We start from the raw sequence: 27,142 nt of genomic DNA, 5'->3' as shown, positions 1-27,142 counted from the left end.
ACAACATTATGCTTTCAGCTCATCTACAAATAAGCCTATCATATATTTTTGTATGTCACCTACAGTTTACTTTAGATGTCATAAAAATTTCTTACCAACTGATACAGGTTTTCCCAGAAGTCCTGAGTCATTAGCCGAAAGAGTGACAAAAAAGCCCAACTAAAGGTGTCAAAACTTGTGTAACCATAGTTGGGGTTTCTACCAGCTTTCACACAGATATATCCCTCTGGGCACTGCCTATGTGAAAACCAAAGAGGAGGTACTTTGTTACAACTTTTCTTTCTTTCTAGAACATATTTATTATTTTTTGGAACAATATGCATTATTTTTCCACAGGAAATCCATGAATTACAATTAAATTCATTCAGGGAAAAAAAAAAGTCTTGAGAAAAGAACTAATAAGACTATAAATGAAAGATACCCTTTCCAGCTGTTGAAATGGTCGAAATATTTAAATTCTCCTCAGTCTCATTTTGCAAATAAAATCTTTATGCCAAATGAATAATTTCCTGGCAGAAATAATTGCTAAAATATTGTTAAGGTTACAGAAAGATTAAACAATATTATTAGCTAATTCCAATTGTACGTTTAGGGATCTCCCACATAATGCTGAGTTCACTGTTGCCATTTAGGTATTGGGAGTTCAGCTAAGAATTCTAGGCTCATAATGGGGCACATATGTATGGCAGAATTTTCCAGTAATGGAAAAGAGTTAGGCTTGAAAAATAAAGATTCAGTCTTGAATTATGAAGTCAATACCACGCCTTCTTAATATTTTACATAATCTCTTTCTCAGTTCTAACCTTTGCTTTCATCCTACTTTCTTCAGTCAGTGCATCTCCAAAATAGACTTTACAAGAGTTTTTTATCATTAACACCAACATCATTTTCCAATCAAGCTGGAAGAATGACTTATTATTTGGTTTAGTCAGAAAGTAAAATAATTTGACTTAATTAAGTAATCATTGTTTAGCAGCAAAACTCTGTAAGTTCTTTAACATGGCTAAATACAGAGTTACAACTGCTACAGATAGGTTTCATGTTATTTCTTTTTCTACAGAACATACCAAAGGATTTTTGAAAGGCTCTTACCCTGCATCAGAGCTATTACCACAAAGTAGGGCATCTCTTTGTCCTTCCAAAATGTAAAAATGAGCTGTGTAGAAAGCATTAGAAATATACGTGAATAAATCAAATTAAGTGGAAAGTACTAAAAAGCAAAATAAAAATAAATTGTAATAAAATCGAAGTGGCTAGCTGCTGGTCACTTTGTAGTTTGTTTAGGAGCCCTTCTGGTTATTGTACTTGTTTATTGTATGTATTTGATCTCTGTCAGTCAGTGACCCTAAGCAGTTCTACATAAGGCAGAAATACAAATGTTCTTTGTTTGTACACAAATAGTTGCATACTATAGCCAAAAATATATTAAAAATAGTTACATCAGACATTCTTACTTTCATCCTCAATGTAATCCTTCCAGTTAAATGTGCTCACTGTCATATTAACAAATGTACCATTTTCATCCATTGTGCTGTTAAAGTAGGAAATAACATTTATTTCAAAAGTAGAATTGTCTGGAGGCCACTGCAGGCATTTATTCCTCAAGTTGCCCATGAACAGCTGCAGCCCTATTAGTGCGAATACACTCAGACAAAACACAGTCAGGATCATTACGTCCGAGAGCTTCTTCACAGACTGAATTAGGGCTCCTACAATAGTCTTTAGGCCTGCAAAGAGAAAAGATCCACAGATTTATCAAAGAGTATCTTTGCCCTTCCCGTATAATTAAGATGTCATGCAGACACTTAAAAAAATATTTTTTATTTTTCAAAAAGTAAAGCTTCATAAGCAGCCTCAGAGCTTGTGAAGATGAAAGAAAAAGATTCTTTTTTATGAATATGCAATGTACATATATTCCAATAAATTGAATATATAATGTTATTCTCAAGCAGGAAATTTTATCAATCATGCTTTCCTTTTACAGTGTTGATTTAATTTTTTAATTTTTCTCTGCATTTAATATTCTGCCAATGATTCATTTTCCAGTTAATATTACATATGACTTCACAATAGTATGAAGATAGTACAGAGATAGAATTGCAAGTAATTTTGAAGAAAAAAATCATTTGCATTTGATAAACTTTCCTGTTCAATATTTATGTCCTTTTTGGTAGCTTTTTTTCTTGTTACTTGGTTGTCTTTAAGACTAATGTCAATTTTAGGTGTAAAATAAAGGAAAAAATTCAAAATCAAGAAAGCCATAGCGCTAAAGCTTTTTTAATGTAGAGACAACTTGTTGTAACAAAATGCAGAAAAACAAAGCAAAATAACCCATAGGCCTCATATTTTATGTTTCATGCAAGAATCTGTTAAACTCAAAGGCTGATTTTGCAAAATAAAAGAAGCTAGTGCTGAAAAGGCAAAGAATCATAATCCAGGCTTATGATCCATGCCTTTTTTTAACTTTTTTTCTTTTTTTTTTTTTTTTTTTGGCAACACGAGCAGCAAACAGCAAGACTTATGCTCAAAAGAAGTGAATTCAACTTCAATGGAACGAAAGTCAGCCTCGGTGTTTAACCTAGCTCTCACCTGGAATGACCGATATTGTTTTCAAAGCTCGGAGAACTCTGAATGTTCTCAACGCTGAGACATTGCCCAGGTCCACAAACTCTGTCACATATCTGTAATAGGGGAGTTCACACACAAACACAATGACAGCACACAAATAACAGTTGGAGATACGAGGGGCCTAACACCTTACACCAACTACTTCTTACCTGGGATTACAGAAATAGTTTTCAAAGCTCTCAATACTCTGAAAGTTCGAAGAGCTGAAACATTGCCTAGGTTTACAAATTCTGTTACATACCTGTAGGATTAAATCACAGTTATTCAGAATTGAGGCAGAGCTTATACTAATTATGTGGGTTTTCAAAACCTCTGTGGCAATATTAGTAATCATGCTTCAAAATTTACCTGTCTCTTCAGTACACCTACTGTTATAATTTTTATTTTCATCAATTTTGCTTAAATTTCAATGAAGCGAAACTCACTGATTTGTATTTGAACAGCTAATTAAACTAATTAGTTTGCAATAGGGTGGTGACATGAAGTCAAAGGTATGGCTTCCATTCTGGTGAGCAGAAAAATGTAGGACATGAAATTAGTGTCCCTCAGCTCGATGCTGGCTCCTGCCATATTTTAATTTCATTTATGAGCACTAGAATGTGTGATACAGTGCCTAAACTTCACAGGTTACAGAAGTTAAATACCTTCAAATCAATATACGTACTGAAATAATATTTGTCACTAATTTCATGCCCTAAAAGCTTAAAAAGTTCTTGAACCACTTACGCCATTAAAATGACACTGAAGTCAAGCCAGTTCCATGGGTCTCGCAAAAAAGTAAAACCTTCTAAGCAGAAGCCCCTCGCAAGAATTTTGATAAGTGATTCAAAGGTATAAATTCCAGTGAAAGTGTACCTGAAAAACAGCAGAGCAGGAATAATGAATTTTTGCATACTTATGCTTATAGACAATGCCATTCTTTATCAAAGATGACTTACAAGAAAAGAAGTATGTAGAAGTGAATGGAGGAAATAATGAACTTGCCCCAAACATTTAAGAATATAATCATTGTTCAGTAGATGAAATTTGAACCTGACACATATACACTGTTCATTTTCTAAAAGGTTGATCTAATCTCGGTTTTTGTGCTTGCAAATAATTTCAGACTCTAATATTTATAGATATGTTCAGACTTTGGTCTTTATATCTACATTCTCCAGCACTCACAGAGCTGCTTATTTGCTTGCATTCACAAATCGGGTAGATGTCTAAGTGTAACAAAAAATGAAGATATTTTTTTTTAAATGTAGAAATCAGAGAGCTTTGTGAAAGTCAGTTCTTGGTAATAACTATACTCATGCCTTTAATACAAGTTTATTTCATAAATAATCATTAAATATAAGAAAGCATGCCCAGACTGCTCTTTTTTAAAGGTGTGGAGCATGATTACCAATTTACCTCGTGTGAGAACAACCATTCATTTAAAAACACAGAATAGTCAGTTATAACCAGCGAAATGCAGGGACTTCCTCAGACCCACACAGGTCTGTGTGGACCTCTGGGATAAAGGAAATCTGCCTACAGACCCTACTGGTCTCCTTTCAGACTCTCAGCAACCCTAACAAGCCATAGTCACGTTAAACATACTGGGAACAGAGTGCAGTTTCTAAATACAGCATTCAGAGTAAGATTCCTTAATGCAGTGAAATAAATAAACAGAAGTCAATAATGGTTATTGGAGAAAAGGGGGTAGTGAAAGAACCCACAAGTGGTTAGAACCAGGTTTTTCATGAGTAGTATTATTTCAAAGAAAAAAAAGACACTCAACCTGGCTTGTATCCAAAACAGTGACCAGCAGGACAAGGGAAGTGGTTGTCCCCCTGTACTCAGCACTGGTGAGGCTGCAGCTCAAACACTGTGTTCATTTTTGGGCCCCTCACTTCAAGAGGGACGTATTGGTGCTGGAGCGTGTCCAGAGAAGGGCAGCGAAGCTGGTGAAGGGGCTGGAGCACAAGTCTTATGAGAGGCGGCTGAAGGAACTGGGGCTGTTTAGTATGGAGAGAAGGAGGCTCAGGGGGGAACTTCATGGCTCTCTACAACTGCCTGAGAGGAGGCTGTAGGCAGGTGGGGGTCGGTCTCTTCTCCCAGGTAACAAACGACAGGAGAAGCGGAAATGGCCTCAAGTTGCACCAGGGGAGGTTTAGGTTGGATATTAGGAAAAAATTCTTCACTGAAATGGTAGTCAAGCGTTGGAACAGGCTGCCCAGGGAGGTGGTGGAATCACCATCCCTAGAAGTGTTTAAAAAACATCTAGATGCGGAGCTTAGGGACATGGTTTAATGGTGGACTTGGCAGTCCTGGCTTAATGGTTGGACTTGGTGATCTTAAAGGTCTTTTCCAACCTAAATGGTTCTATGATTCTATAATATTTGAAAGGAAAATGTGTATCTGTATTTGCTTAGAGAGCAAATATGCATGTATAACTGTGAACAAGAAAGAGAAGCAGAGATACTTTGTGGTTTCCTTACTCTGCCAGCTCTTTGTTACTCCTTCATAGGTACGGCCCCTTCTGAGCAGTTTGAGTTTCTAGTGGTTTGAGTGCTGTGTGTGCTTGCTGTGGCTGGCAGTTGTGAGTTTGCATCAGTGAGCCATGATGAATGTCCCACTGTACTGAGATCATGGATACTCATGAAATACATGGCTGGCCTCACCATTGGCATGCAACAAATTTAAATCACATTTGTAGTTCTGGAGCTCCTTTTCTGATTTACAGCTCAGAACACCCAAGGAAAAGAGCTCATGTTTGTACATTATGGTAGAAGTTCAGATATTCCTCAGACATAATTTTGAAACAAGACATTACTCTTAAACCATTTGAATTATTCAGGAGGGAACCAGAAAGATACTGATGATCTCATGGAATCTGATTCTGCATAACTCTGGAAAAACCCATGCTGGCATGCAACTTTCCATAAATGCTTCTGGTTTGGAGTTACACACAAAAAAAGATGTAAAAATAAAGAAGTAAAGATGTTTAACTTACTCTACATTCTTTGTCCAGTCTGGAGGATTACTCATGGTCATAAATACACAGTTGGTCAAAATAGTGCACATGATAAGCATGCTGAATAATGTAGATTGTAGTCAAGGCACGTAAGTAAAAAAATTACGGCAGTTTTATAACACTGAAATTAGTACTAGAAATATTAAGTGTATAAAAATATGTACAAAGAACACGACATTCCAAATAAAATCTGAAAATACAGTTTCACACGTAATTTTATCCATTCTAAATGGTATACCATCTGGCATGTTATGGTGCACTTACTGTAAAACAATGCATTACTTTTGGAATTATGGCAGGTTTAGGATTTAAATGAAACTTAAAACACATCCTTAAGTCTGTAAAAATATGAAATAAGTACCCAAACGTAATTACTCATTGAAGCCAGCGAAATCATTCTAAAAGATCTTTAGGCAGAGGTTGATTGTTTACGCCCAAGTTGTTCTTTGAACATGATTGAAATATTTTTGAAAATACTCTCCTTCATTCTGACCTGGATCTTTTATAGGACACCTACCCCAGTGCTGAAAACACAATGCTCAAGAAGGATTCCTGACAAAGCAGCCCTTCACTCATACTCTTTTGTCCTTGCTAAGTGAGTCTAGCTCATGAATAGTACTGCTAGTCTTGGTAAAAGTGTGACCTTAGATATATTCAAGTGCAATGGTTTGTTCCAAATTTGGCCTTAGCTGCAGGGCTTAGTATGGGATATGGTCTCCTTTTGTATATAAAGCCTGATATTTAAACTCTGACAGCTTTAAGTGGCTCAGTAGAGAATTCTCTCAGTAGGAATGAAGATCATACTGCAATTCACATGTGATATTGCTGCTTTTTAAGTGTGATCAGCATATGTTTAGTTGGCATAGTACACCCACATGGACATAATTTGTATATCTGTATGAAAAGTATTATTTTGTTAATTACAGTTTTAAATGGCAACCCTTAAATCAACATTAAGAAAAAAGGATATGAATGTACCAAAATCTTGATGGCAATTTTTCTGATGGGATTAAAAGGAGTTAAAATGTACAAGGCAGATGTGGCACTGAACCGGAAAATTGCCTTTCCTTTATTCAATACTATGAAAGTCTGCAAAAAAAGAAATACAAAATTAAAATGCAGTGCTGACTACATAAATGTCTTTACCTCCTAGAAGAATCCATTCTCCACCTGGAAGTTTCACGCTCCATTCTACTGTCTACCTGTGATAGGAAAATAACTGATTTCTATGAACACAGTCGATTAAGCCTTCTACTGCCAGTTCTCCAATTTGCTAAATTTCCCAGCATGTAGACTGAATATTGATGTTATTAAAATTGGTGGGAAGTATCAGCACCAACTTCAGTTAATAATAGCAAAATGCAACATTTCATCACTAAAATATTTTCTATTTTATTTTTAATGAAGTCTTTGATTAAAGTCAGAGTTTCAAATTAATCAAATATATTCTACCTTGTAAGCAAACACAAACAAAACCAAAACAGCAAAACAGCCATTCTAAACACCAGTTTGAATTTGGAACAAATACTTGACAGAATTATATTCACACATATATATGGTGACAAGGATGAACACCTGTCACTAAACAACCACAATTTTAAAACAAATTTTGCTATAATTTCAGATTGTTAATAACAATATCAACTATTTGTGTCTTCTAAAAATATATCTGTGAAAAAATAAAAGGGATTGATAAATTGCCAGCTGACATCATTCTGAGCAGTCTGAGGTGTACATATGCCAGAATTTGGCATCCTATAACAACTAATCTTTTCTTCAAAAAAATGCTGGTTTAATTTTTAACAATATGCTCTTATTTTCCCTATATGTGAGCACCAAATTTAGGTAGTTACTGTATTTTAAAACTTGACCTGATAAACCTGTGGTTCATGCTCATTTCATTCTGTTCCTGTTGGCGGTCATTGCCTGTGTTTTCATTTTTATTCCAAGTGTATTTGTGTGTAAGGTTTACTTGCATCTTTGGTGCTGTTTGAAATATCCTCAGGACATGACTATTCTTCATTCCTTTTGCTCTTTGTCAATGGTAATGGCTCTGCTTTGTGTTACCATAATAGAGTCTTTGTTACACTCTCAGCAGAGCTATATAGTATCACTGTTCTCCATGTTGATTTCCATTGTCTGTAAAAACTTGGCTGTGATCAGAAAAATGCTGCCCTCTCCATGGCCTTTACTGCCTATCTGGTCTGGCATCTCTGGAAGAGAAAGCAAGTATCTCTACAGTAGGAAAGAAAACAGGTAAAGAAGTGTTGCCAGTGCCTGTTCACAGAATAACATCAAGCACAGAGGATGGACTCACACTCATTGGCATTTGTCTCTGCCTTACAGTCCTGCAGCCAGATAGAAATGCTAGAAAGATGTTGCCTGTCCCAAGGTCACTGCTGTAGCAGAGCCTGAGGACAGACTACAATTCACGGATGATTTTCTCTGCATTGACAAGTTGATGATTAAGAGTAGTTTCTGCTCTAAACTGGAGGAGGCATGACTAATTCTAGTTCATCATTTAAGATGTCCATTTGTTTCCTGTTGAGCTTATTAGACTGGTAAATACAGACGTTACCTATGACAAAAGATTTTGCAGTTTACAAATTACTGTCATAGACTAAGTCTATCAGTAGGCAGAGTTTTTATGCTTTTGTTCCAAAAAACCTGACTGCTTTGGCATTTAGAAGTTATACTTCACTACTTCTCAGGTTTTCTGATTCATTTGTAGAAGACTTCTTTAGAAAACTTTACTCCTAAACTTATTTACACAACTTTATTCCCGATTTTTTTTGCAGCTAGTCAAGAAAAGGGCTTAGTGCACACAATTCTATTGTAAGTAAGGATCTGCATGGAACTGCCGATATAACCAAAAGCATATAAATGAAAATAAACCTTGGGAACACTCCTTCTTTGAGATTTCATTTCTTTAAATTTTCTTAATAATGTTAATATTTGTATTATCTACAGCACTGTTTATTTAACTTTGGCAACTGTTAGGTTATGCCGTTACATATGGATTCTGCTTTATTTTCAGTTCCTTTTACTGAAGCCGTAATTTTAAAAACAGGTTTGTGAACCAAAGGTAAACACAAATTTAGCCACAAAATTGAGAGTACTATTGGCATGATTTTTTCCTAACAAGCTGAGCTTCTTTGCAGTTTAAAATATTTTATGTCTTCATTTTTTTGTAGTTGCTCAACATCGAGTTCCTTATCTCAATGGTAGCCTGGGATGTTTTGTCATCAGAGCGTCAGAGCAACTGTGTTCATTTCCTTCTCTGTTTCAAGAGATGGGAAAAGATAATCCCAAGCATTTGTCCATAAAACACCTTCCCCATTTTTTAATTTAGGGTTACTATCCACAGCTTCATCTTCCTTCACTCTTATTATCCACAACACTTTGCAGGTCTATCAGGAACTGATCGCATCTTGATGTTGCTAAAGGAGAATGCAGAAACAAGCAGATAGAGAGTTCAGAGAACCTGCTTTTACTGTCAACTGTAACTTTCACTAAACTGTGCAGGACATAAGGTGTTTTTAGCTATTTGCAGGCTGGACTATTTCAGATCCTAGAGTAGTTTAACAGTTTACAACTAATTCCAGCTATGGAGATGTACTTGTTAGTTCCTTGTCTTTCTCTGAAGTCATATAATAGTAGTCTGTTTCTAGAGTGCACGCATTATTGTTGCAAGACCAGAACCCATATACTCTACTGCCAATCCTGACATTTTAAAAGTTCAAGGGGCAAACTTTTTACTTGAATGGATCTGTTTGAACTAGCCTTCCTATCTCCAAGTCCTTGGCTTGTGGATCATGTGAAAATGAGGATTCTGTATGACTGTGCAGATCAGAAGGGGAAGTACACCTGGTTTAGTTCACATTCTTCATGGAACACATCTGTTGATATTCTAGTTGTGTTATAGCCTCACACATAACTCAGGCACATTACTTTTCTCTCACAACACAGAACTCTTCACTGTGCTCTATCTGTATGAAAACTTTCAACAAAACTGTCTTTTTTTTTTTTTTTTATTCCTTCCTCAAAACTCAGCTTTTCTGTTGTGTCTGCCACAGATGTCCAACTGACAGCTGTGCAGCAGAGATCTGTCATAGCAATCCAAAGCACCTAAAGCAACAGTTTTCATTGTGGTAGTTTTATATGACCCAGGATTTACACAGAATACATGCTACATATATATATATATATTTTATACATACATGCATAGATATAGGTTTACATTTGTTATATTGCTGTAACAGATATGAAGTATAGTTACAGTCCTTTATTTCACTAACCTGAATGGATGCTACCTGGTTATCTACAACGATCTCCACTGCAAAGCCACGCTTGGAACACCTTATTTGTCATACCAGTCTTACTGCTACCTTGAAATCAGGAAAACTCAGTCATGTTCTTGAGTTCAGGCAAGCTCAAGGAAGCTATAACTTCCTTACAATGAAGTAAGTAACAAGTAACTCCATGGAAGTTGAATGATTCACAATATAGAAGAGCATAAATCTGTTAAATGAAAAGATGTTTCTGTTTCTGCATATTTAGTGACTTCATGGCTCTAACCATCCTATTTTGTGATTAAACTTTTCCAGTGTAGAAAATTATATTCTGTTTTGTGCAAAAGATTATTCACTCACTTTTTTATTGATATAATATGGGTCCAGGTCTTCCAAAGGTTCTGATACCATTTCTGGAGGTATGTCACCATAAATAAATGGCAGTGTCTTTCCTGCTTCCAAGTCACTGTTTGGTTTTGGACCATTTTCATCATCATCATCTGTATGTTCTTGCTTGGGCTTTTTAGCTTTTTCTTCTGCAGAACGTTTTTCAATAGCTGTGAGGGAATCTCTAGTAAAATAGCGGAAGCTTTCAGGTCCTGGTGGTACCAGCAGTGCCTGTGCCATGTTTTCATCCTGCAAATTTAATTACTTTTAGCCTCTTGCATAAGAATGACCTATAAAAGAAAATTAGATGATTTAGGAAAACTAGATTGTACCAACAGAAAAAGTCCAACATTTGCTCAGAAACCCTTTCCAGGCCTGAAATAGAAGCAGCATATTTCAAGGCTGAATGAAAGTTAAAAGCAACTGCTCAGAATTTATTTAGATATTTCATAAATTATTTTTCAGCTTTTTCCTGCTGGTCTAGAAAAAGACACTACTTCTGCCCACAAACAGTGCTTTGCCTACATCCTTAGACTCTCCCAGTTAGAACAAAATACTGATACAGGTGTTTTAACAATATATATATTTTAAAGATTTTTTTAAAAGCATAAATATATATTCTATGAGGTACTCTTGAAAATTGTAAACCTATATTTTACCAGTTAATACATTATACCTTCACTTATTTCTTCAAGTATCAGTAACCCAACTTTACACATGTAAGTACTTTCATTAAACACAAAAGAAGTTTTTGTCCGATTAATGCTGCTTAAATGACAGCAACTGAACTATGGCAGAAACAAGCATACTTCTTTCTTACTGACAAGTTTACTGTGCTGAGGGTTAATGTTAGATACCAAAGCAGGTTAGGTTGCATTTACTGACTGTCCGTGAGCCGTGAACCAAAATCACAGGCCTTTTAAGTAAAAGGAAACAGGATGTATGATCAACACTGTGGGAAAAGAATGCCGCTCCTTTTTTTTATGTCATAAGATTTATATTTATGTCATATGCCGCACATGTCATAAGTTTATTTCAGGCTAAAACTACTTTGAAATCTGAGATTCTGGTTCCCTACGAATGTCTTTGGTGCCAGTGCTGGATGATTTAGTCCCTGCTGCTGCTTCCTGTTCTCCGCACCAAACTCTCCACTCTACAACAGGTCTTTTTATGAAGCCCTGCAGTGCATCAGCTGAAAATAATATTCTTTTCTCTCTTCCAGGTCCTTCTACAGCAGGACCAGTTGCTTAAACTGATGCACTGTACAGCACAATGGAGACGGTTGAATCGTTAGAGGGAGAGAACAGCAGAAGGAAAGCAGATCTGGTTAAGGAGCAGTGCCACCAAGTAAGAAAATATAGCCTTATTTGATGTCTACTTTGGAAAAGTTTGTGACATAGTGTAGTAATAAGTTTAATTATGAAAACCAATCTTTAAGAGTGAGTTTCAGTGCCTGAAAAGAGTTCTAATTGTGATTTCTGTACATGAAGCCATGTAGTCTTCCCTACGTTACCTCATGAATGTGCAACATCTGGTTGACACATCTAGATTTGAGACATAGTATTATATTAATTTGCATTCATTCAGTAGTCTTTCTCCTAAAGCTTATCACCTTCCTGGAGCAGTTTGTAGGAATCACATACACACACACATGAAGCGCTACAGTAATGATCTTACTGAATAAAGGATTCCTTTTCAAATGACCCCCGCAAAATGAAATACTGTATGAAGGTAGAGGGGCGTGTTAAGAAGTGCTTTAAGAATCTACAATAGAAAACTGGAGGAAAGACATGAAACTGCACATTCCTAAATCTAAATTACCAATCCAATGATATGATGGGTAAACCTGCTCCTGTGCCACCTCAAGTCTTTATCTCTGGAGCACAGCACAGCATCAGTGTGTACAATCAGCACTGAGATCACTGAAATAATCTAGGTGGGTAGATTATAGCACTAAGCATCTAAGTGACACAAGACCAGAACTGAGGTACTTGTCCCTAAATTCATAAATAAAATATACTAGAATGTAGACATGGAGAAAGCTTTTCTCAAGGAAGATCCTGGAGACCCATGAGTTAACGTAATGTGTGGAATCACAGAGATCCTGGAGGGGCTGGATGTACTGATGCAGTATAAATTGAAAAATGAAGTGTTAAGCCAAACAGAGACTCCAGCAGGCAACCTTATCACCTGTTGCTACACTGAAACTTCTGCTACTAATTTTTAGTTTGCACAAGATGGAAGCCTTTGCTCGTACCTGTTGTTTAATAATCTAACTCCCAGTTATAAGGATCCTAAATCAAAATTGTCCTTTATTTGAGAATTAAAAGCACACACATTCTCTGGATACAGTCCACACTCCTTTGATTATTGCTTTTGCCCATCCAGTATTAATAAACATAAGAATATGTTTGAGGTTTCCCTTTGGTCTTTCTGGATAATCGATTCCTTTATTTCACATTTTGCAGGTCTGTGATTCAAATTGTTGACCTAGGTGCCCTTTCTATGAAACTAGTCTCAAAAGGTGCACCCTCCTAGAGTCATCAGTGGGTCTGTCTTCTTTTTATAGTTCAGTGCATTTGGTTAGGCTGCTTTTCTTTTGTTAACAGTTACAGTTATGAATGGTGTAACAAAATACATTGTCCTCACTAGAAATATATGTATCTGTATTGCTAGAAGTTCACAAAGGGGTCAATGAATGACTGGGAAAAGTAATATTAGCAGACTTGGGGTTTCACTGTATTTCTCAGAGAGTCATAAAACAAGTTTTTAAAGAAGTTTTCTTGACAAATTGGAAACATTACTTGAGTCCTGCCTCCACTACTGTCTGGTGCAGTTGTGTCTTCCCTGGCTGCTGCTGTTACACAAGATTTTTCCTATACTAAATATGCCCCAAGTGTTTTCATTCAGATTACAAATCTTAAAAGAACAATACACAAATATGTAGTTGACTACTATTGATATACATGCAGTAGTTTAATAGAACAATGAAAGAAAAGTAATTCTGTTTCCTACACTGAGCCCTGAACAAGAACCATTCATTTGTAAGTGATAGCTTTCCTCTTCTTCCTTCACTGGTTTTAAAATCGCTTGTTATCCAGTAACTAAACTGCCAGGTCATGAATGATACTGGACAGAATTCAGACAAAGAATTCTGTGTAATACTTTCAGAATAGCCTTCATTAGCAATCAATCTTTAAAGGAATAGTCTCAAAAATGCATGTGGTCCAGGCCCCTCAGTACCTGATACAGCTCAGCAAAAAGAATTTCAAATATTTGAAATACAATTTGGACCTAGATACCATATGTGTAATGATCTAAAATTTGATAGATTTCATTAGAAAAAAAAAGCTCCAATTTAATAAAGACATGCTTTTGCCAAATAAATCCATTTTGTTATATTTGAGCATTGCATTCTGTAAATCCTTCTCCAGTTTTCCTTCAGTCCCTTACTTTAAATAATAAGATCAAGCAATAAGCAGAATCCATATGTTCTTAATTGTATGCATATTTCAGTTAATTATATTATGTCCATGGAAAACTTGTTAAATTTTATTTTTTTATATAATTATTGTCTCACCATTTACACAGAAGATGACTCAAAGTAAGTGAAATATCTGTGCTAATGATGTCAAGTTAATTTGTGTGAGTCTTTGAAAAAGCCAGAAGTGGCCTGAAAGTATCTATTCTTACAATATCTTAAATCAGGCAAATGGTAAAAGTGAAAGTGTCAGTGTAAGAACCAGGTGGATACTATGATTATTTATTAAAATCATCAGGTCACTGAACAGGTTATTTGCATTCTGCATGAAACAGACCACATACACCCTTCACAATTTTCAAGGTGGAGATATAGCAAGGCTTGCAGTCTTTCTTCTGGTATGGGGTTTCTTTTGCTTTTACAGGGCTGGCATTAGAATTATTTTCCTGCTGAAACCTTGAAAGAGCTGACTACTGAGATTTTCATTCCATTAAAACTGCAACATTGGCAAACACACATGTATTTGATTAGAGTTGGAATAAGTGCAAGGACAGCAAATTGAATCTGTAAAATGACCAACTATCGTAATTTTCTTATGCTAATCCTTTATTCAAGAGGCTGTAATCTGGGAACAGTATCTTCCTCTGTGCCAAGCACAGCAATAGTGTCTCAGATGCTAAAACCTGGACTACAAACTCTGCTCTAAACCATTAGTGTTAATAAGACCGGCTGTCTCACATTAGGCCAGTAGAGATCCTTGTCCAAATCAAAAAGGTGGGGCTCCCACAGTAGGAGAGACAGAAACAACAGGGCTAGTGGCACCACTTCAGCATCAGGTAGAGATTATTTTCTGCAGCTTTAGAAGTAAAAAGTGTAGCTGTTTTGTGCTGATGTTGTCAGGAAATTGCCTCAACAGAAACTACCCCTGTCCCAAGGAGGAAAGGAGTACAGAGGGAGGGTATGCAGGAAAAGTCTAAAGAAATGAGTTATCTTAACTCCCCCTCAGTATTTGCAAACTTATTTTGCAAAATTCAGGCATTAGTTTTCTGGAACTGAAGATTATTATGTTTAAATTACTATGCTTTGATAAAATTTCAATTGGGTAATTCAATTCAAATTGGGTAATGGTGCATTCAATTTGTCCTAAAAACAAAAGGATAGGTAAATATTAGTTCATTGTGAAGATGATCTAAAATACTTTAATATATTATATAGATAAAAAAATACAAAATATTTTTATTGAAATTTCTCAGGGTACTTTTGCATGGAGGATAATTTCACAAAGCAAAAACTATCCCCTTATCTGCTGAAGCACACTGAAGTATTTTTTACAGTTATAGATTATTATCTTTTCATAAAAGATTACTTTGTTTTTCCTGGCATCTTTACACTATTTTTTACTGCTTTAAAATTTTTTGAATAAGAAACAGAACTCTAAAGAGAAAAAAAGAGCTCTCAAATGTCACTGTAGTTCAAATTGGTCAATGCAATGAATTGCAGGTTTGAGATATATAACGAGATACCACATCAAAACTATGCACAGGTCCTAAGGCAAGGAATCCATGAATGTTGGTTCCACAAAAGTAGGTATTTTCAAGGAAAGGAATACTTCCTCAAAGCTGAAAACAGCCTCCAGCATTTAGCACCTGCTAAGAACCTGCTGATTATTTAATCTACTAGTTTAAACTATGGTAATTTATGTTTACAGGTCCTAACTGACTAATATGTAGGATTTTCTTTCTTTTTTTTCCATTCCTTCCAACATTTATCATTCATCTATTGTCTCATTTTCCTTAGACTATAATTTATCTGTAGGAATGACTATGATTTTTGTTTGGATTTGTGCAGTCAGCCTCAGTAGCCTATAGGCATTAGTGTTACGTAACCATCCAAAATAAAAATAATTAAATCATCACCAGGTATTTATTAATAAAATTAATAAATGACAGAAGACAAAAATACTTCCTTGTTATGAGACTATGAAATCAACTAATAAGGGTATGTAACAGAAATACTACATCCTTAATAAAACCTTACTTTAGAAGGATTTAGAATAGGATAGTGGTAAGTGGCTAAATATGAATTGGTAGTTCACATTGGCTGAAACCTGTCTGAAGAACAGTAAATAGAGTAAATACTAATGAATTAATACTAATGTGGTGCTTCAGGGATCTTACATGCAATTTTATTTAATGTCCTCAGTAATGACTTGCAATAAGGTGTGAAAGCACATCAACTAAATCTTAAGAACCTCAATAAAAGTACTGTAAGAGTTTGCAGATCTGGGTAGAATGTAATACATGACGTTCAGTCTGACGAGCGAAATTCTAGGCCAATGGGAAAACACTCAGATTAGATTAGAGACTGGAAAGTAATCTCAGACCTCTCTGAAAGATCCAGAAGCTGCTTCTTGGGAGGATATTTTTGGACGCTGCTCTACCTCACCAAGACATTGCTATGGATAGTCTTTCCCCCCACTTATTTTTTTTGGTTTTGCCCACTGCCATTCCACACTCATCTCTTTTCTTTTCTCTCTACCTGCAACATTCACTTTTGAATTAAGTTGTTCCTGTTTCTTGTCTCCTCTTGCATAGGAGTGGAAATAGTGGATTAAGATTCTTATATCAAGGCCATATATGCTTACTTAGTAAACTGGAGTAATCCAAACTAGATATGTAAAGAAATGAACCTGCATTTCTCAGTGCACAATACATACCCGCAAGCTGTAGAAACCCCAAAACAAATCATTTGACCCATTTAATTATAAAAAGTGACCAAACCCTCTAAGAAGTCTTTAAATGCAGGTCTGCCTTACATTTTCTTTAACACCGTAAGCTGCCTCTGAAAAAGTGTGGAAAGAGATCTAGTGTGAATACTTGAAGTATTGGAGAAACCTGAAAAAGGCTAAATGAAAACCATATGCAATTTAAGAGGAAGAGTGTCTTAGCCCATCAGCCTAGTTGGAATACAGTACTTAATGAATTAATTACTTAATATTTTACAAATATATTCCAATGTTAAAGATTCTTACATTCTAAAGGAAAATAGCTACAATACATGTAACACAAATTTCTACTGCTAGACCTCATTAAAATGTTTGTTTCATTTCCCCACCGATATTTTAGTGAAGATATATAGTGCTATATCAAATGGTCATCTTAACTGAAACATCACTTTTGTTTTGTTTTGGCTGAGCAGAAAAGATAGTCTTACCTTTATTTTTCTAAGAAATGCCAAATCTCAGAATTTAGCCACTGGATCTTTTGCTATCATGAAAACAAAAAGGCCACATTTCTAGCAGAAAATGCAATTGGTAAGAAAAGTTTCTCCTTGGGAGCTGAAGCTTCTTCAAGACTGAAGTTTCTTCAAGACTCTCTAATTCTTTGTTCCTGTGTCCAAAGCTTCTCAAAATTAATTGTGGCAGACAAAGATAACTCTACGTATTCGTGTAGACACATTTTTCTAACCTAAAAGCAAAAAGATGTAGGAAAAGCAGGATGAAACATGGGTTTGTCCACAAAACATAACATAGACCAACAGTCCATTTAAGAATATCCTTTGAGTGATATGTTTCAAAAAATCCATTTATTCTTTTACCTGCATGCTTTAACTAAAAGGGGAAAATGGGTCTTGTTGAGATTACTGCATAACTAGTGCAGTCTTTAGTAGACACAGGATAACTATGCCCAGGCTAACAGGGGTGTTCTCATCTGTCACTTAGGGAACTGCACAGTGTAACATTATTCCCTAAGGGATTCACTGTCTTTAACCAGGAAGAGAAGCTAATTCAGTCTATATTTGTATGAAAATATGGACACATCTTCATGTTACTTATCTTAGAGAATGTTGGTATGAGTGTTTGTGTGACAATTTTTTTTTTCATCTCAAGCATTTTAATAGCAGAAAAAGATAGTTTCTTCTCCACATTCTTCAATTTAAAGCTTGCTCCACTGCAAGAGCTGACCAAAGTTTGGCTATGGCTTCCTCAGTCTTTAAAGCTTTAATAATCTGAGTATCTGGTTCACTAACTTTAAATGGTCTCCTTACAACTTGCAAATTTTAGTCTTCGGACATTGAGATTGAGATGAAGTGTCTTTGAGGCATTTATTCTTACTTGAACTAGATAAATTTATGGCTCTTTTTGTACTTTTAAATGTTGTTATTTTGGTTTTACTCCTAGAGAAGAAAAGAAACAGACATCACTCTCCTAGGTCTCTGCTCCTGCCAAAGCAGCCCTTAATGATACTTTTCTCCAAATGTAGTAAGAATGAGTAGCCACTGTAGAAACTCTGTAGATAAAATAAAATCTGTGTAGACACAGATTGGGTCAAAGAGAACACAGAAGGTGGGAAGACAGAAAGTGAAAGTTTTCTACTAGACCACTGCTGCTCTTGTTTTTAAAGACAGATCTTCAAGTACCCCTACAGAAAAATATATTTCAAAAACTAACACAGAATTTACCTAATACTAGTTACTATTAATCTATAATTATGCTGCCTAAAGATACAGCAAGTGGTACCACAATTATTGCTTCTATTTATTTGATAGTCACGTAAAGTCATTCCAACGATTGCTAGCAGAAAACTCTTTCAATGTTCTGGTCATTTTGAGTAATGCACTGATTCAGCACATCTTACTGTGGTGAGTCACTACTGGAGAGGCTCCACTGAAGACATCTGAAAGCTGTGCCTCCAGCGCTAACCTCAGGGGATCATGACTCTCCTACTGCCACCAATGATACTCATCCACCAATGCATATTATCCACTGAATGCAACTTTCCCTGGGGGTACATAGGGGATTTCCCCATCCCTTTGCCTATTGGGTGCATCTGGATTCTGCCCCTGAAGTAGCCAGCTGAGCTCACGGTCAGCTACAGTGCAAATAGGCAAAATGTGTAAGTGCTGTTACGTGCAAGTTTTAAAATAATATGAAAGGGATACTATAGCTTCTTAATAAAAGAGTAATCACTAATACTAAGCATTGATATGACATTTGTTTTCAAAAGAGGGAGCGTAACTTCTATCCAGTTAAAATATTTGCCCATTTGCAAAATGTAAGGAATTAATAGTCAATGTGTGTTGAGGAACTAATCTTTATGTGAAAATTGTTAATAACACTAATAGCACAGGTTAATTTCAATAAATCCGTATTTTGAATTAGAGCACAAGGCAAAGAACCTTTTTTCACATGTAACCCTATCACCTAGTCTCCATCTCCCTATTTATTACATCCTACCTGTGTTTGTACTTGCTGTATCTCCAACGGATAAGAGATGCAGGTTTTTATCTACTAATGCCATACATTATTGGTAGTATAGTGGTATCAATGGGAGTCACAGCAATAATTGAAGGAAGGAGGCTGGCAGAATTGTGAGCCCTTTCTCCTGAATTTATAATAGGCCTGGGCCATGTCAGAGTAATTTCATTATACGATTTCAATTAATAATTCATCTCATATTTTTTAGGCGGTTTTTTTTTCCCCTGTATAATGCAGATATTGCAATATACCAAAAAAAGCCAAACTTTTGGGTTTTTTTAATCTAATGACTTTGGTTCTCACCCCAAGACTAGAAATTTTTATAGGTAGGTCCAGATCATACAGTTTTACTGTAGCTGAAGGTGATGATAGAGAATTATTTTGGCTGATATTGACCAAAATAATTTTTATTTGGGGTAGATTATCCTGATTCAGCTTCTATGACTGAATCATAGGTAAAATCTCAGGCCTAGTCAGTGGTGATTCCTGATGGACAGACTATATATGTTCTTTCCTGGGGGACTATTTCTTAAGCTCTTCCATCTATATGGCATCAGCATTTATTTTAAGACTGGTTAGAATATCCTTCAAATTCTGAGACATGATATTGCTTCAAAAAAAGTTTCAACCTATATCCTCATGCACTTGAGCTCCCTTTCAATGTAATGATGACCTGGAAAAGATAGTTGCATATTGTTGTCACTTTATCCTGTGGCAAAATGTGTGATTCCATCTGAAATGTGATTTAGAAAAGAAATCAGGTTGTTCAAAATTAGATACTCTTGTAAAGACAGTTATAAGACAATATGACAGTGATGGCTTCAACTAAGTGAAATCACATGTTAGAGACAAATGTCAGACAATGAACGGAAATTGTGGGCAACCATATGGACATGTGAAGTGTTAAGTGATTATAGAAATGAAAACCCATTTTTAGATTGACAAGAAACAGAGTTACACACAAAATTAATTATCCAGATTCAGAATTATTTGTTGAGCGCTCCCCATAATCTAGATTTAGCTAATTCCTAGTAATTTTTGTACTCATATTAAAATTTAAATGTGCTAAGTGGAACACTGGAACATACCATTATCCACTGTGAAGGTATTAAAGAAGTCACAATAAAACATCAGTTAGCAATATCTAAATAGATCACAGTATCGATTTTGCTTTGTAAAAAAAAATCAAAAGCTCTGTTTATAAAGTAATACTCTTCTAAATTTTTCTAGGGAAACTTATGAAAATGCATTTGCAACAGAAAATATTGCTTATAAACCTAAAAATATGTAAAAAATTAAACTCAGAAAATTAACTGAATCATTAAGAACTATGCAGCTGGAACACTTTCCTAGCCTTGCTAAGCCCCAGAAACTAATCAATACAAAATATGAAAGAATAAATTTTGTATAGCACAAGATTAATGGATCGTATTTAGACTCTGACAGTTGTCTAGGAAACTGAAAGGGAAAAAATTGGAACTTCTGGCTTGAGAGGCTTACACACAATTCCTGGCTGAATGTTGTCATTACTACACAAGTAGGAAAAAGCACAGAAAGTCAACAGGAAAATAGAGTGCTTTATATCTGTGGTTTAACACAGCATATGAAAACTGTACATGGATTTCTTTAAGTTCATTCAGGCATCATGGAAGTACCTAATAAAATTTAACCAAGCCCTACGTTTGGAACATTTTCTAAATGGATTATGGAAGTATGACTTTGACCTAGCCACTACCCCTATGTAATAAATCCAAAGAGGCAAAGCCTGTGAGTTACAAGTTCTACCACTTCTTTAAAAGGTGTCTCTTGTAATGCTGAAATTTCAGTACATTCATGAAATATTGTACTGATTAAAGGCCTATAGCTTTAAGTAATATACACTACAGAATAATAGCTAGTGTTACAGCAGCTACTAGAACGCTAGTATTCTTCCTATTGTAACACATACTAAAGTGAGTTGATACGTAGGAAATACACAGCAAGTAACTTAAACTGGTGTTTGTAAAAACCTTCCAGGAAGACTCGTGATACTCAGTTACATCTTCACTCAGTAGGAAGAAATTGCTTCCTAACACAGGTTGAATTTTTTTTTATATTGCTTTTGGTCAGAATTTCTGTCTCAAGACAGATTTCTTCACATGAACATTTTGGCCTTAAATATTAGTGACAGACATTTCATATGAACGAAGGTTAACATTAGGATTGCCCTCTTTCAGTTAAATCTGACCTTGGACTTTTTGGCCTTTTTGAGATTAACTACTTATTTCTGTCATCAAGTTTTTTCCACTCAAGACCTAAAATAACAATTGCCTTTCTTAATGTAAACCCTAGCACTTTTTCTTTCATCTACCATACACAAGTTTTACAGCTGTTTGGGCTTTAAGTTAAAATAAAATTAATGAGAATTTTTAAAAAAGATTCAAAGCTGTTGGCGATGAGTGCAATTTGCTTTGCTCCTTGATAGGGTGCAAGAGTGCAAGTTAGGTGTATGCCTTCACTCATCATTTCAAAGTGCTCTTTCTCTGTGTAACATAAAAGCTATCACAGGAAACTTGAGGTTTTGGATACAGTTTAGATTTAGGGTATTCTTTCCCTCTAAAGAGTGCTTTTTAAGAAAACACAATCAAATATCTGTTCAAATAAGAACCAATTATCCATGGTGAAAAATGTCTTCTTTTGACTGTCACTGTGGAGTTAGGTTAACTTTTCTAAAATGGATAGGGCTTCTTCATTCCTATGACTTAATACCCTGATTTTGTAGTCCACCAGCTTGACCCTTATTACTTAACCACAGCACAATTAGATATACATTCAAAAGCAAATGCTTTTAACAGTAGTAACTGTAGAGAAATTTCAGTGCTCAAGGAGATTGAGTTGGTATCATGTTAACTACACCTGAGAAAAAAATTCCCGTGTTTTAGGTGGGACACAGGTGAATTCATCTTCAGGTTTCCAAGATTGCCACACATATATTTCAAATATGAATAGAAAGATAAAAATATTCTTGTATCAAAGTCTTGGTACAGTTAACACAGTTGTACTCTGTGCCTGTCTTTTGAGAAGGCAGTGAGAGATGTTTGCAAAGAAAGTGCATTCACTTTCACATCTGAAAACTTCTTATTTGGACATATTTAAAACCAAAGCAAGGACTTTCGCTTTCTGAGAATGTATTTTTATTTAACATAAATTTGAAATTCCTCAGTGTGTCCAAATATTAAAAGACAGTACAATAATGAATAAGAAAGGGCAGACTTTTCAGGATACTCGAAGCAATGTAGGCAAGAATTTGACACAAAAGGGCCCATATTCAGGCTATATAGGCTCAGAAAATTTCTACTCCTATCCCAGGACTACCAGACCGTGAAAAGACACATAATTGATGAGAAAAGATGGCAGGTTTTTTCTCAATGACTACAGTAGCCAGGCCACATAGTGCTACGGTGCCCTATATAAGAGTAACTATTTCTCCTGTGAACAATTAATTTCCCTTTATTCCTTGCTTATTTTAATTCACAATCTGCATTGCCGTAGTGGTTTTGAATACAAATTTCTTAGAAGTTCTTGTAATTTCTTAGAAACATATATAATCATATATAATCCTATTTTATAGTTAAGCAGAGCATGCAACAATTTGTGCTAGCCCCAAATTTCACACACACATAAAAGAAGTTTCTCACTTTACATTGTTCTTAAAATAAATTACCCTAAAAGACCAGAAACACTGCTCCCCTCTCGTTTCAGAAAGGAGGGCCTAATCTTAAATAAGCAATGTCTAACAAGCATAAATCATCCATACATGGAAAATGCCTGCTATGTATCTATCTCAAGATCTTCCTGTTAAGTGGTTATACTGGGTATATAAAGGGGATCAGAGCCAATAGTATTGATACTCTTCTCAGCCATTTTCCATACTGTCATCTGTGACATCCTTCCAAATCTACTAGTGTCCCTCATACTTTCATTCAAGAAATCCTGCAAAGAAATATGAGGACGTGCTTGATGCAGTGCAGGTGTAGGGAGTCAGCTGTATGTGCTGTTCATCTGATCTATACATATATAATGACTTCAACACATGTTGAACATCCAGCAAGTTGACAGATCAAGTTAGAAATCCACAGAAGTAGCAAGATAAACAATTCCAGATTGAAAACAGGACCTGTGCACATGGCAGCTCTATGATTATACTTGCCTAAGTAAAACTACTCAGTAAGAAGAGATCAATAACAATAAAGAATGAATAACCAGACAAATAATTAATCTGAGCATAACCTGTTCCTTAAGTTTTGTACATGTGAAAGAGCTTCATAAAACCTTAAGCTCTTCAATTAAATTTTAACTTTTTAGTTGCATTTTTTACTGTAAAACACATTCCATTATCTGTCTTTGTTGGTAGAGTAAGTGAACAGTAAATTTTGTAGCAAGACCTTACCAAGACTGGCAACCACCTTAAAGTTTAACAATTTGAAATGACAGTGTTGGGGTGGGTTGGCTGGTACTTCTGTTTCAGGATTTTTTTTCTAATGGAATTAAATCGTTTGAGGATGGATAATGAGCAAAAGAGAGACCAGATAGTTTTGTGACCTAGAATTTAACTGGCTTACTTCTGTTTAGGATTACAGTGGTAGTACACACAAGTTATGGTTACTCAAGAGCATATGGTGCTCCTACTCTATATTTATATTTTGAAGTAATACAGTCCCTGCCTGAGCCGCTCTTATCCCTAGTCCCTGAGCTTTACCTCATCATAAGACAAGGAAAATCAAGCAATAACAGTATCACAGTAATATACTAAGGTTTCCAGTTGTTCATAAAGAAAATTTTGATGAAAGCAGATGAACTGGTTGCAAGATACCAGCTGCAATATCAAGGTCCTATGGGAGGGCAATCAATAGCAAACTCGGAGAGAGATGCCATTGGCAATGCGCTTCAGCGCTTTTAATCAGAAGTAGTAGCTGTAATAAGTAACAGCAGCTTTCCAATGAAGAGGACGCAGTTTCCTATAGATGGATTTTATGATGGTTGACACTTGGTTTGATGGACTCACTGAAGCCACAGCTCAATGTGTATATTTGTTCTGTAAGCAGTCTGAACTAGTGAGCATCAATTTTATGATGATATTTTAAACCTTTTATTTATTTGAGGATTAAAAAGCAATATTCCCTGCAAATAGCAACAGTACATATTACTGATTAACAGCTAGAAGCTAATAAAATATAGAAGAGTTACACTGAGTGGCAAATAACCTAATTAGACCTTTGAAAGTTAAGTTTCTAACTTCTAACTAGAATTTCCTGATAAAGAACAGAGTATATGTAACTTCCTGAAACTTACTTTCAATAGTCATTTTCAGAGTTCAACAAACAGATCATCTTAACAAATCAGGTACCAAGTATCAGACATTTGCATTTTTTTCACCTTAGGTTTAACTCAAGCACGGTTCAAGCAATTTTTTTCATTTGTCACCTTATGGCAAGAACAGAATACGGATAAGAAGGGCCAGGATCTGCACTTTAGAGAACAAGATAACAGCTTTCTTGCCTTATAAAAAGAACTCTCTTAGCATCTGCTATTCTGTGATCCATCAAAAGTTGTGGGATTCCAGCACTGTAATTAATACATAGCATACATATAACAAATTATATAGGGCTGAGAATGTGAGCAGCAGAAGGAAATGGATACCATCAGTCAGAAAGTTCCATCTCACATCCCACCATCCTTTTTGCTTCTAAAATCCTTACTCTTCTGAGGGGAAATAAACTTATCTCTGTGCCTGATCTTCTTAAGGTACAAGTTAACTCATTTAATGATATCTGATGAAGAAAAAGAGGTGAAAACACAAAATTTGTCATTCAGCATATTGATTAAAACCCCCACGTTTTCTATACTTTCTCTTTTCCTTGATCCTTCCCCACTCCAGGTTACCTGATAATAAAGGAAAATGACCAGACTACCACTGACAGAATCTGAGAGGGCACAGAGGAATCGTTTCATGTTCTCCATTGAAAACATGAAAGTCTCTACCTCTGCTAGCATCTAGTATTATCTAAACAGAACTTTACAAGACTGAGTTTAATTGGCACAGCTAAGAAAATCAGTACAGGCTTCTAATTTCTGCTCATTAGAGAGAAAAATCATAACCTAACAACACAAGTGTAATTTCTATAAATATCAAGGCCTAATAAACAACACATCTGTTTAAGAGGTGCTATGAAGCTTCAAATTACTGCAGCAGGTCGCATTCTAGGCTTTAACAATCTTTCCACCCAAAATGAAGATGTGCAAGAAGCAAAGATTAAATATTAAACTATTAAAAAGTCCTCTGAAACTGTTTTCTTGACAAATCACTTATGAAATCAAAAACATGGTATGTTTTTAAAACAAACATCATCACTATTATAAATTATTTATTTTGAAGTTACACAAGGACACCACAGGCACAATGATTTGGCACCACAAAAAATACAAATTAACAACTTTTATACTTAAAAACATCACTACTTTAGGTACAGGCCTCAGTTGCTGCTCTGAGTGCCACCTGAGACCAAATCCTGCTTTCTGTTTTTTGGTATGTATTGAGATGGTGTTTTGCAAACAGTAGGCTCTTTATTCTGTTGTATAGTTGGGTTTTTTTGGCTCACCCCCCCCCTCCCCCGCCGTTTTCTCTTGGAAATAATTTCCAAAATAACGCTATGGTAACATACATAGTTTTAATGTGAATATGTGTCTGTAGAACCACAACTGGTAAAAGAATTCACATGTCAAAGTGATCTTCAATATTTTCCTTTTACCTTTAATAAATGACAGATATAATTATTACTGATAACAATGAATGAGACAATATATCAACGGACAATAATATGAAGAAATATAATAAGCCTTGTGCTGATTTCTTTCAACAGTCATATTAAGAAGCACGTATTAAACTAGACAGTAATATTACAGGCAAAATGTGAACTATCATCAGTGTGGACCTTTGCTTAATTAACAGTTGGTCAGCCTGTTCTCTCATACACACAGACAACCAACCATGCAAAAAATGGCACAGAAAGAAGATATTTTCTTATACATCTTTTCAAAATCTAGCTAATAAGGGAATTTCTTCAAATACCATATATATATTGAAAATAGCTGTTACAAACCACACAGATTTTATTCCTGGATTATCAGAATCTGAGATGCTCAGAATCTTATGAGACCTGCTGCTCCTGAGCCTGAATATCACCAGATTTTTCTTCTTAGGAAACAAGGTCACTTCTACAAAATGCTAGGAATTAATTTAGTATACCTTGATTATGAATTGATCTGATTTTGCAAGACTACTGCATCACAACATCACATTAAGAGTAAGAGGCCAGATATCAGATTTAACGAGGTTAAAATGAAAAAAAAAAATCACACCATCATCACAATCAGTCAGTACAAAATGGCTTTGAATTCCCTATTCCATCTTTGGCTCTACCTTAACAGCAAACCAGAGGGTACAATCTGATTCCAAAATGTGGAAAAGATTATATTGCTAAGATTTATTATGGGTACAATTAAATGTTTTGCCATCTTACCTGATTGAAAGAGAATGATAAATCACTGCAAAGCCCAGCATCCAAGAATAATATGATAATATATGTCTCCTCCTGAAATAGTCCAGGTTTCCATCCACAAAGCTTTACTAATTAAATATCATTTCTGTATTCTCAGTGGAAAAGAAAACACAGAGACCTTTCCAGAATCCTCTCTGATTCTGCCTCCGCTTCCTGTTCTCAGTCTCACTCGATGGTACCCAACATATATCAGAAAACAGCTTATTAGGAGAAGGAGGGGGTGAAGGGTGGGGGAATGGAGGGGGAGAAGTGAAAAAAACGCAGCACCTAACGTGGCAGCTCCACCTACTGGTAAAGATAATGAACACGTACAAAGCGTCAGCTTAGGAGGCATCTTTATCCCAGTTTATTCTGCATTACACTTGAAACAGCTCCTGTGTAGTAAGTTCTTCCAGGCAAGAAGCGGAACAGACCAATAAAACCACAGTGACTATTGAATAACCCTATTAAAGATTTTTTTCTTAAAATAATTAAATTTAAAAACAGTTGCCTGTA

General features: G+C 35.6%; 1 protein-coding gene across 1 annotated transcript in view; it reads right to left on the bottom strand.

Moving 5' to 3' along the window:
• The window catches only part of LOC102059304 (sodium channel protein type 2 subunit alpha), a 78,710-nt gene extending 51,907 nt beyond the window's left edge, over nt 1-26,803 (bottom strand). Inside the window, exons 1-10 of the mRNA XM_027810759.2 lie at nt 26,609-26,803; nt 17,006-17,259; nt 10,285-10,601; nt 6,603-6,721; nt 5,612-5,701; nt 3,355-3,483; nt 2,590-2,681; nt 1,455-1,727; nt 1,093-1,156; nt 96-237 (exon numbers count right to left, since the gene is read on the bottom strand). Coding sequence (XP_027666560.2) covers nt 96-237; nt 1,093-1,156; nt 1,455-1,727; nt 2,590-2,681; nt 3,355-3,483; nt 5,612-5,701; nt 6,603-6,721; nt 10,285-10,551 — 1,176 coding nt within the window. The 5' untranslated portion in view covers nt 10,552-10,601; nt 17,006-17,259; nt 26,609-26,803. The remainder of the gene's footprint in view (nt 1-95; nt 238-1,092; nt 1,157-1,454; nt 1,728-2,589; nt 2,682-3,354; nt 3,484-5,611; nt 5,702-6,602; nt 6,722-10,284; nt 10,602-17,005; nt 17,260-26,608) is intronic.
• Between the last annotated feature and the right edge of the window lie 339 nt (nt 26,804-27,142).

This window comes from Falco cherrug, chromosome 8, assembly GCF_023634085.1.
Source record: "Falco cherrug isolate bFalChe1 chromosome 8, bFalChe1.pri, whole genome shotgun sequence".
Taxonomy (NCBI): Eukaryota; Metazoa; Chordata; class Aves; order Falconiformes; family Falconidae; genus Falco; species Falco cherrug.
Note: the sequence above shows the minus strand (reverse complement) of the source record. Positions and strands in the feature narration are given on the sequence as shown.